Source organism: Acomys minous (assembly GCF_964271855.1).
Source record: "Acomys minous genome assembly, chromosome: 13".
Lineage (NCBI taxonomy): Eukaryota > Metazoa > Chordata > Mammalia > Rodentia > Muridae > Acomys > Acomys minous.
Window position 1 is genome coordinate 102,465,131 of NC_140495.1, and position 14,148 is coordinate 102,479,278.

At 42.1% G+C, this 14,148-nt stretch overlaps 1 protein-coding gene across 1 annotated transcript in view; it reads right to left on the bottom strand.

Annotated features, from left to right (window-relative positions):
* LOC311581128 (solute carrier family 5 member 4B) overlaps positions 1–14,148 on the bottom strand; it is a gene marked incomplete at its 5' end in the record, with an annotated part of 53,174 nt that overhangs the window by 12,262 nt on the left and 26,764 nt on the right. The window contains 5 exons of the mRNA XM_084753156.1: positions 2,305–2,412; positions 3,323–3,458; positions 7,841–8,061; positions 9,560–9,640; positions 11,195–11,300. Of these exons, the coding sequence (XP_084609282.1) occupies positions 2,305–2,412; positions 3,323–3,458; positions 7,841–8,061; positions 9,560–9,640; positions 11,195–11,300 (652 nt within the window). The remainder of the gene's footprint in view (positions 1–2,304; positions 2,413–3,322; positions 3,459–7,840; positions 8,062–9,559; positions 9,641–11,194; positions 11,301–14,148) is intronic.

The following is a 14,148-nucleotide window of genomic DNA, read 5'->3' on the forward strand; positions in this document are numbered from 1 at the left end:
GGAGATTTAGCCCAGATGATGAGAATTAGCAAGTATTTGGGATTATGGATGGGAATAGAAATTATTAGAAGTAGATGGCATGAGATATTCGGGCAGGGTATGGGATACCTGCCCCACTATGGGAGGTAGTTTAGGGGATTAATATCTGCCCTGCCTCAGGTCAACTAAGGCTATTTTAAAATATAACAGGTGTCTGTGTTTCATTGATTGCTAGCAGGTTAGAAAGTACCGCCATAAAAATAATTATAGACCTGATAATAAACATTATTAGGCCATACTGATACATTAACTACAAAAAGGAAGGGGCTGCCACTTCAAAGAATGACTGAATGTTCATTTCAAAGAATGATTGGATGATTACTTAACCCTCCCCTGAACCACCTGGTTCTTTGCTTTAAAAGAAACTTCTCTCTCCCCTGGGGCTGTAGCAGCTTCAGAACCTATTGCAGTCCTAGCTTGCTGGTCATTCCTCCCCAGTGAATAAGGCTGCTGCTTTCTGGTATACCTAGGCTTTATTGGTTCTCTCCTTTTTATCTGTGTGTCCCTCAGACCCAACAAAAGTTACCATAAGAAATATAAATATCTGGATTTATAATGCAAACATTATCTGAGGTGCATTGCTTGGGTTCAGCTTAGTATTAGTTTAGTGCTAAATATTACTTAAAGGTCATGTGCTGGCAACTACTTTGGAAAAGAGAAAATAACCCAGTACTATCTCTCTTTGGAGGAGAAATACTTGGCTTCCTGACGACTTTGAGTATTGGAGAGGTAGAGTCCTGGCAGGTGATATTACTGAAAAACCTTTATGGGCAAAGCTGATGGCTTTGAGTCATTGTGAGAGCTTCACACTTTAGTTCCTCCCTTCTATTAGTAATGCCTCTGGCCTCCCAGTCTGGGGGAGGATGATATGCACGCTACCTTGAGGTTATGGGCTATCGTTCCTTTATTTTTATTTTTTTCATTCCTTTATTTTTAATAAGCTTGTGTATGTCAAAGAAGAAAATGGCACAAAAGTGTCAGCTAAGACCCCAATTCACTTAGATTTCTCAGCTCTGAACTTGCTCTGTTTATGTTCCCCACAGCGAGGATCACTTTCTGAAATTCTAATAGTCAGGACTTCATAGGGATAGCTTGTTATCTAGACTGTAAAGCTACAGTGAGTGCCAAGGGGTAGGGTATTGGAGGATGCTTTTGTATGTATTTACATTCTGATTTCTGTACTCAGAGATCTGGTTACAGTAGTTCAGGACTTTGGCGTTGTCATTATTATGAAGGATCTCCTGTCTTGGTGTGTTGTAAACACTGTTCATCACCTTCTGATTGGTTAAATAAAAAGCTGAACAGCCAATAGCCGGGCAAAAGAGAATAAGGTAGACATTCAAGCCCAGGGAGCGGGTTCCTGGGTATGTATATGTGTGTGTGTGTATATATATATATATATATATAGAGAGAGAGAGAGAGAGAGACAGACAGACAGACAGACAGACAGACAGACAGACAGACAGACCATCAGGACATAGATGAAGCCAGACAAAGACTAAGATGGCAGGTCACAGGCCATATGGCTGGGAAGTAGGCCAGGCCACTATTGTTGGGTTAGAATAGCTGAGTATCTGCCCAGTTTTGTTTTTTTTTTTTGGGGGGGGGAGCATTTTGAGACAGGGTCTCTCTGTGTAACTTTGGCTGTCCTGGACTTGCTTTGTAGACCAGGCTGGCCTTGAACTCCCAGCAATCCACCTGCTTCTGCCTTTCAAGTGTTGGGATTAACAGCATGCGCCACCACGGCAGGCTAGTACCTGAAGCTCTTAGTAAACACAAAGATCTGTGCGGCATTACAGAGCAAGGAGGGGGGGGGGCAAAGAAGAAAGCTTGCATTTTATAGTAGGGCAGTCATGTTTACTTAACTGATCAATTATAAGATCCAAAGCCATGCCTGAAAATGGCATACACTTAGGTACAGAGCATGCGCGCTGAGAGCTATCAGTCAGAGAAGTCAGAGTTAAAGTTAACTTCTAGTCTTCTGATCTCGCTCACTGGTAGCATCACAACATTTCCCCCTTGGCTGTCAAGTGGTGTAAATGCTAACAGCTGAAAACAGCCTTCACCCCAGGCCGTTCTTCTAACAGAAATTAGCTCCTCTCTGAAGTCTCCAGACCCAACCAGTTGTGACGCGTAGACCGCGACTGAGTCTCAAGAGATGCCTGGTGAAAGGGCTGACTTAACGGAAGGGCTGGCAGAGATTCTGCCCCAGTGTATCCCCGGGGCCCACGCATCCCTCTAGACACGGTGTGGGTGCTTACTAACCGTCAGGCATCAGTTCCAGCACCAGCGTGGGGTAGGCGTAGTTGGTGCAGCCGACCGCTGTGCCGCAGTGCTTCACACACTCGGAAGGTACAACGCAGGCCACCATATCTGAGAAGAGACATAGTTCATTGAGCAGGACTCAGCTGGGTACGATCTGCAAACAGGGCACAGCGGGGAGATGCAAGATCACAGACGGCAGACGCTGTATTGCCTAGAAGTTGAATACCGAACTTTGAATTCGATACATTAATTCTGGGTTGGGGAAAAACAGTGAATGCTGTTGTGATCTGATGACAATAGAAATGTGTCTTCCATTCACCAAAAAAAATATTGGCTTTATTTCCTTTATGTTTCATAATAAAGAAAAATGAGGGCTGGAGAGATGGGTCAGTGGTTAAGAGCGCTACCTGCTCTTCCAGAGGTCCTGAGTTCAATTCCCAGCAACCACATGGTGGCTCACAACCATCTAATGTAATCTGATACCCTCTTCTGTAGATAAAGCACTCATATGCAATAAATAAAGTAAATAAATCTTTAAAAAAAAAAAGAAAAATGAATTTTTCAAGAAAAATATGTCAGCAGTAGGTATTCTCATCTGACTCAGAAACTAATTTTCCCAAAACATCGAAAAGGGATTCAGCTTTGAAGTTCTCTCAGAGGCCAACATGTGAGTGTGTGCCTCGGAGACCTTCTTGGTCAAAGCAGTTGCCACGCCCAATCACAAAAGGTCAGTTATCACATCCTTGCTCAGTTCCACCTCATCACCCAGTGCACTCCTGGACCACCTCACATTAAATCCACAATGGGAACAGGATGCACAGTTTCAGATGTCTGCAAGGAGAACAGGCAGCACGTATGAAAGTTATACACAGCAGTGCCCAATATGCAAAATGCTCCACCTCTGGGCCTCTTCTCAGCAGCGCCTCCCTCCATCTCTCATTCTAACCCATCAAAGTTTTTCTCATCTTGAAAACCACAGACATCAAGCAGAGAGAGGATTTGGGTACCCATGGCTTGCCTGTGTACAGGATGCGGCTGATCATCCCTGGCATCACCATGAGGAACATGGGCAGCAGCTTCAGGTACCCACAAAGGATGCAGGCAGCCTTCACGTGGGACATGTTCTTGCCACATAAGCAGCGCTGTACAATGACCTGCCAAGAAAACACAACACAGTAATGCATCCATTGACAATGACTTTAAAGAGGGTGAGAATACATTCTTGAGGCTTAAAATTATAAGAAATTACATGCTTAGGACTGAAGACATGGCTCATCAGTAAAAAGCTCTTAACATTGTTCATGCAGAGGACCTGAGTTCAGTTTCCAGGAGCCACAACCATGCATGCAGACAAAACACTCACACACATAGAGTAAAACTAAATAAATCTAAAAATCAGTTTTAAAAGGTGTGGTTATTAGCTGGGCGTTGGTGGCACATGCCTTTAATCCCAGCACTCAGGAGGCAGAGGCAGGCAGATTGCTGTGAGTTTGAGGCCAGCCTGGACTACAGAGGGAGTCCAGGATAGGCAAGTATACACAGAGGAACCCTCTCTTGAACACCCCCCCACCCCAAAAAAGGGTATGGTTATTAAAAACCAATGGGCTTTGTAGCAACATCAGGATTTGTATTACTACTTAATCTGCTGGGTCTGACCTCTGTAAGTCTCCTGTTTCTCATCCCTAAGGTAGAAATATGTCTTCTAGGACTTTCTGAGTATTTCATACAATGCGTGCATGACCATCAGAACATGGAAAGCAAAAGACGTTGCCTATTAGTAAAGCAAGGTTATGGTGCCCAGAGTGCAACACAGTAAGGCAGCATGCCCCTCGGTGTACAGATCTGCCACTTCTGATGCTGCCACAAGCTATGGCCTTGTCTTAAACATTGTATACGTCATCAACATCTTCCTCGTTATTATCAGGTAACTTCTAGTCGGTCAAGCCAGTTCCCGTAGTTCAGGGAACCATGATAACAGAACATTGAGACACTTGTTTCTAGATTTCTTCAAACATTCTGAAACCCCATGTAGTTAGGAATTGAAAGTGATAGTGTTGGTGGGGCCCTGAGGGGGAGGGACTTGATAGAGGCATCCTATTGAGGGCTGAGTGTTCCAAAGTCACTCTTTGCACGTTGTCTGTCTGCGGGTCTCTGTGTTTGTTCCCATCTGGTGCAGGAGCTTCTGGTGATGGCCGAGCAAGGCTCTGATCTACGAGTTTAGCAGAATGTTGCCAGGAATCATGCTATTGCTCTGGTTTTACCCTAGGTCTCTGGGCTATCCAGTCTTAGGTTCTTGGCCACCCACCCGGTGTCGGGTATGGGTTCCATCTCATGGAGTGGGCCTTAGAGAGCAGACCGTGGTTGGCTTCCTCTCCCAAGCTTTGCTCCACTACTGCACCCAGTGTATCTTGCAGGCAGGTGACAAGGGTCTGTAGCTAGGGTGGTGTTTACCTTTCTCCTTTGGAAGCGTGCAGCGTACCTTCCAGGATCGTGAACGTTCTAGAAAGGCACCAGCTCAACTTCTCTGTTCAGTGAGTTGTGTAGGTGTTGTCTTCAGCAATGGGTCCTTACCATCAGTTTGTGCAGGGCAACCAGTAGCCTTGGCAATAGCCTGGGCTGTCTGTGGGTTTCTGTGAAGACTTGCACGGTTCCCACTTCACTCTTACTGTAAGATGTAAGCCCTCAGACTGCCGCTGCTATGCCTGCCTGCTCCCAGCAGTGATGCTAATGGACTCTTACTCCTCAGGAACCACACATTCAAATAAACCCTTCCTTCTAGAAGCTGTCCTGGTCAGGATGATCCAGGCCAACAGAACAGTGCACGGTTAAATGGAAGAAATGGGGGGGAAAGTGGAGAAGAGTGTTTTGAAGGGCAAGAGAAAAGAGCAAGAATTAGAGAAAGGAAAGATATAATAAAAAAAGAAAAAAGAAAAACAACGTCAACAACAAATTTCTAAACAAAGAAGTTCCAAATATGTTAAAAAAATGGGACAACAATGGAAGAAAAAAAAAGAGTATTTATCTTTTTCTTTTTTCTTTCTTTCTTTCTTTTTTTTGTTTTTTTTTGTTTTTCAAGACAGTGTTTCTCTGTGTAGCCTTGGCTGTCCTGGACTCACTTTGTAGACCAGGCTGGCCTGGAACTCACAGGGATCCACCTACCTCTGCCTCCCGAGTGCTGGGATTAAAGGCGTGCGCCACCACGCCTAGCTTGAGGAACCTCTATATGGATTTCCAGAGTGACGTCACTGATTTACATTCTCAACAGCAGTGTGTAAGAGCTGCATTGCCTGCTACTGCTGGTATCATCACCAGGACTTAGTGTTTTCCTGATGAGAGCCATTATGATTGGGATGTGGTTGAAAATTGCGTTTCCCTGATGGTTAAGGATATTGAACTATATTTATTGTCCATCTGTGTTTCTTGCTTTGAAAACTTATTTTCCTATTTGTGATTTTGTTACTTTGGAGTTTTCTTTGTTTGCTTGCTTAATTTTTATTTTTATTTTATTTATTTATTTAGTTCTCTATCTGTTCTAGGCATTACAACAGGATTTTCTCCTGTTGTAACTAGTGCCTCTTCACTCGGGCAATTGTTTCTCTTCTGTGAGAAACGCTTTTTAATTTCATGCAGTCTTATTCATCAATTCCTTGCTATCATTTCCTGGGCCACCAGTATTGTGAGCTCTTTGACAAGCCTCTATTTTCAAAATTATTGCATTATGGCTCATAACAGTAGCAAAATTATAGCAGTGAAAATAATTTTATGCTTGGTGGGCACCACAATATGAGGAACTGTATTCTCTGGGTTTTTCACTTCTTTGTTTTAGAAGGACAGGCTTTCTGGGTATAATGCTTTTGGTTGGTGCATCTTTTTCTGTTAGCATTTTTGGACATAGAAATATAATTTTCTTCTGGTTTTCAGGAGTTCCATTAAAAACAAATCAATTCAGCCTCAGAGGGCCCCTGTCATGTGTGGAAAGTTGTCCTTTTTTTGGTTGTTGCAGCTTTCAATATTTCGTCTCTGCACTTAAGTTATGACGTCCTATTAGATGCTCAATGAGCTCCCTGGCTTTGCATTTGCTTTCCCAGGCTTGGGAAGTTTCTGCCACTCTTTCTCTGACTTTTCTTTCTTTCTTTCTTTCTTTCTTTTTTCTTTATCTCTCTTCTCATTTTGGCACAATGGTAATATGCATATTATTCTACTTATTTGTGTCCAAAAAGCATTGCTTTCCTCATTTAGTTAACATAGGATCATTTCCAGTGATTCTCTTCAAGGTTTTTTTTTTTCTCCTACTTGGATTATCTGCTACTGAGTTCCTCCACTGACTTTTCAGTTCAATTATGTCTCCTCCTCCTCTTCCTCCTCCTCCTCCACCTCCTCCTCCTCCTCAGTGACTTGTTATTTTAAAATATTTTCTATTCCACGTGAAGTTCCCAGGCTGTCCATGTGTTGCTTCCCTCACCTCCCTGACCTTTGTTGTAGGCGTTCTTTTGAATACTATGTTGGGTAAATCACACATCTCCATTTCAATATGAAGAGTTAACGCTGTTAGTCTGAACAGCTTTCCCACTCTCTATATTACTTTTTCAGTCCCTCTGTGCATTTCTGTGTATTGAATAAGAGTCAGGTCTCCAAACTTAAGTAGACTGTTCTTGTGTGGGAGCCCCCCTCTCCCCCCTCTTGTTATCTAAGTGTGGCTTTCATTCCAAGTGCCCCCCCCCCAGCTCTGTAACACACGCTGTTTTTGTTCTTGGCAGCTTGTTAAAAAAAAAAAACCCCACAGCCTTCCGTCTTGCTCTCTTGTTTAAGGAGACAGGCTAGAAGGAGGGGGTCTCCTACTGTGATATGTCATTGATGCCACGGTTCTGTTCAAAAACACTGCGAAGGTCTTTCAACCGTCTGCAGATGCTTTGATACATAAGGAGTAGAGATTGCCAAGGAAGCTTAAGATTGAAAGTAAGGGTCGTTAATTTAATAGCAAATATTTACTTTCATACAGTGACAAGAATTGTAGCCTGAACGCTGGCCTCAAAAAACTGTGGTCAAGACCTGTGGGAAGGATGCAACAATAGAAGGTTGGGCCGTAGGAACTGAAGCAGGATGTTAAATTCTCAACTAACAGAAAAACTCTAAACGGTAGAAAGGGTAAAGAGAGAAATATCAACCTTTGAATCATTTGGGGGCAAGTTAAGTTTAAAATCCTGATCCAGTGTGTCACTACACACCTGGAGAAGGTTTATTTCTACTGATGTCAAAAGTTATATCAATTCGGATGTGTCATAGGATATACCAAATAGAATGGTTTAGATAATAAAAATAAAATCCAAAAGCCTTAGGAGCTGAACATGAACCTCTCTGAGGGGGGAAAAACAGTATAGTGAGGAGGGACCAAAACGTGGTTTGTACAAGACGAGACATAGAAATCTGTTTGACACTTTAAATATTGTTTATGTGTACAAAATGGAAGCTAGATGCTTTTACACGAAACAAGAAAATACAAATAAATACAGTCACGCATGCAAATGCACATGCTCACCTGATCTGCACACCAGTACCATATAGCTAAAATGGTCATTCCAAAGATCAGTCCCGGCCACGGGATGTCTCCGGTGACAGCATCTCGGAAGATGTGGAAGGAGTCCGGCTGAGGCGTGTAGCACCTGGGGCTGATGGTCAGGTTGTCCCCCTCCACCACAGATGGGATGGCGCTCATGTACTTCTCTGTGAAGCTCTCATAGCCTCCGACTTTAGCAAATGCTGCAGAGGCATCAGAGAACACGGTGTGAGAATGTCAAACCTCATGTTCACAAGCACCCATTGCAGTGAAAGTACTCAAGTATTTCCTATAGACTGGTGGTATCTTCAGTACATGCATGCATTTACTGTTTCTCCACTGGGACTGTCCATGGTAGAATATTGGCTTTCACAGAGTTCTCAGGGCAAATACTTTTAAAAAACATTTTCTTTCTCTCTTTTCTTTTCTTTTTCTTTTTTTCAAGACAGGGTTTCTCTTTGTAGCTTTGGCGGTCCTGGACTTGCTTTGTAGACCAGGCTGGCCTTGAACTTACAGCGATCCACTAGCCTCTGCCTCCCAAGTGCTGGGATTAAAGGCATGAGCCACCACGCCCTGCATCTTTCTGTTTTCTTAAATAAATCACTTAATAAAGTGTTGAACTCATACATTTAAAAAAAAGTACACAGCTCAATTAAAGTTTGGCACTTTATAATATCTGCCTAGTACCAAACTCTGTACATCTCATTAGACCTTCCTTAGATACAAAATGGGAATTTTGAGGCAACTTTGTTACGGTTTTATATGTTCTTTGTTCATTACATTTTTACTCATCACATCCCCATACACTCATACGCAAAACCATGACAGCTGATACCAGAAAAAAAGTCGTTTTCTGTCCTTTCACACCTGCATTCTGTCCTTCCTCATCACCAAGTATTACCCCTTTCCCCATCCCTTTTCTAAATGTTACACTATACTTAACATTTACAGAGTTTACATACATACATACATACATACATACATGTGTACACCACAGGCTAGGATCTTCATGGAAGGAGAACATGTGATGCGTGTTTCCTGTTTGATTTTTTTTCCCCCTAAGTTTGGGCCACTTTGCATAATATTGCACTTTCCATATCCACCCACTTTTCTGAAAATGTCATGAAGTAGGAGAAGTTCCAATTCTTTTGAAAAGAACAAAAGAGTAGAAAGAAATGGCTTCTGTTCCTGCTTTGGGGCCCAGGTGATCTACGTCTTAGATGTTTGTTCACCCATGAGGAAAAGCTCATGGGACAGTGACTACCAACAGGTGAACGAGCCTGGTGCTTCCAGGACTGTCATTTCCTCTGTGCATCTACAGTTTCTATCTAGCACAGCCAAAGAACCCCAGCCAGACGACTGGACTGATAACATTCCCATTAAGGGAAGTACAGAGCACACACCTTTAATCCCAGCACTCGGGTGGATCTCTGTGAGTTCGAGGCCAGCCTGGTCTACAAAGTGAGTCCAGAACAGCCAAGGCTGCACAGAGAAACCCTGTCTCAAAAAACCAAAAAACCAAAAAACCAAAAACCAAAAACAACAACAACAAAAAAAACCCCAAAACAAACAAACAAACAACAAAAAAAGGAACTACAGGATATAGAAATATGACCAGTCAAACCAGGAGGCAACATTACAGAACAAACAGTCAGAAACATCTCCCTTGAGGTCCCAGCGCCCAAAAAACAGCACACTTACCAAATCCCATGAGAATTAAAGAGCCAACCAACATGATGACAGTCTGGACAGTATCTGTGTAGATCACTGAGGCCAAGCCCCCTGTGGAGAGAAAATAATGGACCGGGACATTTTTATCCATGCGTACCAACTCTCTGTCTTCACCACGGGGCTCTCCTCTATTCCAAACATAGAAACGACTCAGCAGACAACATCTCATAGCTCCCATGTGAACCACAGCTTCTCTTGACATCAGTTTCTCCTCAGTGTTTATGGAGGCATTTAGTTCATTTTCTCATCCTCCTGTCTTACTGAGATGCAACGTTCTATGAATTAGGGTGGAGTTCCATCTTGGTGAGTTTTTGAATATTAAATAAGGTCAAAGTGAAGATGCTATGCTATGAAAGTTTATCATAATAATCTACTCAGTTACCCCCATTTGGGTTGCTATATCTACTCAGTTACCCCCATTTGGATTGCTATATCGGGTCTCAGAAAACCTTGTTTGTTTGGGACACATCATTGTTTCATTAGTTGGATCCAGAACAAGTCACTGACTTATGCTTTGCAATGTTGTGTGAGAAATTCTCTTTAAATTCTAGACTCATTGGCTTTTTCCATCCAAAGGTGTTTCCTTTCTGGGAGGAAGAAGAAGAGACAAGGACGATCTAGGAAAGCAGAGGTCAGGCTCCTAACACTCGTGAATCTGAAATTGTGTTCGATGCACAGCAGTCACTTCAGGCTGTCTTAAGTGTTCCCACCTTCATTTTTTCCAAGTCAGCTGGTAGAAACTACACCAGATGTTTTTAAATGTATGCAAATGAGTTTGATTTAGTATGCATGAGCCACTAGACTAACATCTAAGGTTCAGGAGAGCCTGTTTGGACTACTGCCACACACTCCCACAGTCAGCCTACTCCTGCCTTCCTCCATTTCACTGGTGACAATCCTGGCTCAGTTCTGTGATCTGACATTTTATATCAGTTTTAGCCTCACCTTACATTTTCTAGTGGTATGTTGGAACTGCTCCTTCACCGAAGCCTTCTATGTATTCTGTCAGCATAATTTACAATGGTGATTTATTTACCAGACACACAGCTGAATGAAACCATTCCTTTCTCAATCCATTTACAACATACTTTAAAAAAATTTTGTGATTACAATATAAATATATTTATTATATATGTAATTTATATACAATATACAATTTATATATAATATGTAAATTATATACAATATAATACATATATTATATAATATATAAAATATATATGTAAATATAAATTACAATATAAATTTCTCCTTTCCCTTTCCTGTATCTAAACCCTTCCATATATGCTGTCCTTGCTCTTTTTCAAATTCATGGCCTCTTTTTCCACTAATTTCTGTTACATGCATATATGTCTACATATACACATATATTTCTAAATATAACCTTTTCAGTCTGTATGTTGTTGGTTTTTTTTTTTAATCAATCTTCTTGTATCTAGCGATGAGCATTCTGTTGTGTTCATTGCAATTGCTGTTCTGGCCCTGTGATTTATTCTCAGAGTGGCAACAGAGCGGGACCATGATTTGGCAATCACAAGGCTAACACCGGAGTCACTAATCACAGATCGGAGAAGGACAGATGAATAAACCAAGCTGCAGACTCACCGGCAACCGTGTAGAAAGCAGTGATAGCCAAGAGGATGAAGACCGCCAGGTAGATGTCTAATCCTAAGGCCAATTGGATGAATATGGCTCCAGAAAATATGTTTGACTAAAAAAGAAAAAGCAACAGTTGGGATGGGAAGGAAACGTGTTCAGGCCTCTGATTTCTCTGCTCCCTCATCCACCCCTTTCCTTGCTCTCCTGATAGCCTCCTGCTCATCCTTCGAGGCTCCACTTAGATGTCTCCACCACAGTGTTCCCTACAAGTCATCCAACAGTTTTCACTCTTTTCCGTACACTCACCACAGGTAGTTAATCACTCAGTGGCTACGTAAAGGAAGTGGCATGTCCTACAACCTTTTCCTGTACCGTAGGGCTTACAGGGGCTCAGTCATTGCTTATAGGAAGTCTCCCAAGAGGGCATTTCAAAGACTATATTACTGGCATTAGCATTCTATCATTGAAAATTTTAGGATTATAATTGCTTTCTTTTTATGTAATCACATAGAGGATGGTTGAAGGAATGGTTCCCCTCCCCCAAATCTCTTTTAGAAATGTTTTAACTTCTAAGGATGTACCACTTTCTAGAATTTTTGTTTTATTTACTTATTTATTTATTTTTGAGATTGTAATATAATGACAACGCTGTTCCATCCCTTCCCTCCCCCTAAACCCTTCCATATACCCCTCCCCACTCTCAATCAAACGTAAGGTGGCGCAGGCATTTAATCCCAGCACTCGGAAAGGCAGAGGTAGACGAATCTCTGAGTTTGAGGCCAGCCTGGTCTACACAACAAGTTCCAGGACAGTTAGCACTACACAGAGAGACCCTGTCTCAAAATCCCTATCTGTCCCCCCCCCCAAAAAAAACCAATGCAGATAAGCTTCTCCCAGATCACATGGTGAAGAATCAAGATAAGAAAGAAGAGGCTATTCCAGAGGCAAGAGAGGAAAACATTAGGGAAATAAGCTGATTCATTGAGAAAACACACAGTGGCGCACGTATTTAATCCCAGTGCTCGGGAGGCAGAGGAACGCCATGAGGTTGAGGTCAGTCTGGTCTACAAAGAGAGTCCAGACCAACCAAAGCTACACAGAGAAACCCTGTCTCAAAAAGCCAAAAACCAAACCAAACCAAACCACCACTACCAAGAAAGAAAGAAAGAAAGAAAGAAAGAAAGAAAGAAAGAAAGAAAAGAAACCACACAAAACTCTTCCCAAGACGGGGAGGACAAACAAAAGCCAAATCCAAAAGGTAAGACAAGCAGCCCACAGGACAAACCCAAGCTCTCCCAGTGACTCCTGTGGTAGGGTGTGTCAATGTAGAGAGGAATTCTTCTGTCACTTCCCATGACTAAAAGGAGTGTGGCCAAGTGCCACCAGCAGAGGGAGCCTACTGTTCAATATTGAGCAACCCTCAAGGCCTGAGAATGGAAGAGCAACTGATCAGGGAGCCTGAATTCAAGCATGGACCCTAGAGAGAATTCTGGAGCAATATTTGGGTCTGCGGAGAGGACTAAGCATTGCCAAGAAACTATAGAAAGGAAACACAGGGAGCTAAAATGGCTGAAACACAAAACAGGACTAAGACCACAAACACAAGCGGAACTGGTAAAACCACTGTAGTCAACATAGACCTTTCAATGGCTCTAAATATTAGTGGCTTCAACTCCCCACAAAAAGACACAGATTAGATCAAAAGGATTGAAAGACTAAATCCACCTTTCTGTTGTCTTCGAGAGACTCAGCTCTAAAGACAGGCAAGTATCTCAAGCAAGTGGGGCCAGGAAGCTGCTGTTCTAATATCTGATAAAATAGACTTTAAACTAAAACTAATCAAAAGAGATACAATGGATTCTTTGTTGTAATCAAGGGGACATTAACCCAGAAGACATTGCAGTCCGGACGCCCCCCGCCCCCCACATTGTGATCCCAAATTAATCATTAAAGAATACTGCTGGAATCATGGGTTCAGGGGAGCTATTAGTAGGTAGTTTCAATACTCTGTTTTCTTCTACAGACAGGTAAGTTGGATAAAAATTGAGCAGAGAGACACCAGGATTAAGTGATTCACAGATTAAAATGTACCTAATAAACATCTTCAGAGTATTGTACCCAAACACTAGAGAGCACACAGTCTATGATGCAGGGCATGGACGTTTCTCTAAATTGACCTTATCCAAGCAATCTTAACAAACGAAGAACAATTGAGATTCCTCCCTGTATCCTAGAACTTGAGACCAACAAGTGAATTTCAAGTAGTTACAGAAAGTCATGGAAAGGCAGGCATGGTGGCGCATGCCTTTAATCCCAGCACTCAGGAGGTGGAGGCAGAGGCATGAGGATCGCTGTGAGTTCGAGGCCAGCCTGGTCTATAAGTCCAGGACAGCCAAGGCTACACAGAGAAAACCTGTTTGGAAAAAACAAAACAAAAACAAACAAACAAAAGAAAAGAAAGTCATAGAGATCAAACAACACACTACTGAGTGATGAATGGGTCAACGCAGAAATCAAGAAAGAAAACTAAACATTTTTTAAATGAAATGAAAACATACCACAACTAAACCTCTGGCCAGATTAAAAGTAGTCCTAAAAGGAAATTTTGTAACTCTAAACTCCTACATTAAAAAAAATCAGAACACAAACAACTTTATGGTGCAACTCCAAATTTTGTCAAAAACAGGAATAGCAGAAACCCAAATCCAGTAGAGAGGAAAAACAAAAGACAAAAAACAACAACCAAAGAGAACAACACAAAGAGTCAACGAATCTAAGAGCTGGTTCTTTGTGAAGATAAAGAAGAGTAACAGACTTTTGGCCCAAACAACCAAAAGAAAGAGATGACTTAAATGAACAGAACCAGAAATGAACAGGGAAATACTATATTAAAACAGACAAATTCAGAACCCATTATATTGTAACAGACAGATGTAGAGCCCTCCTTCACTGTTGGTGGG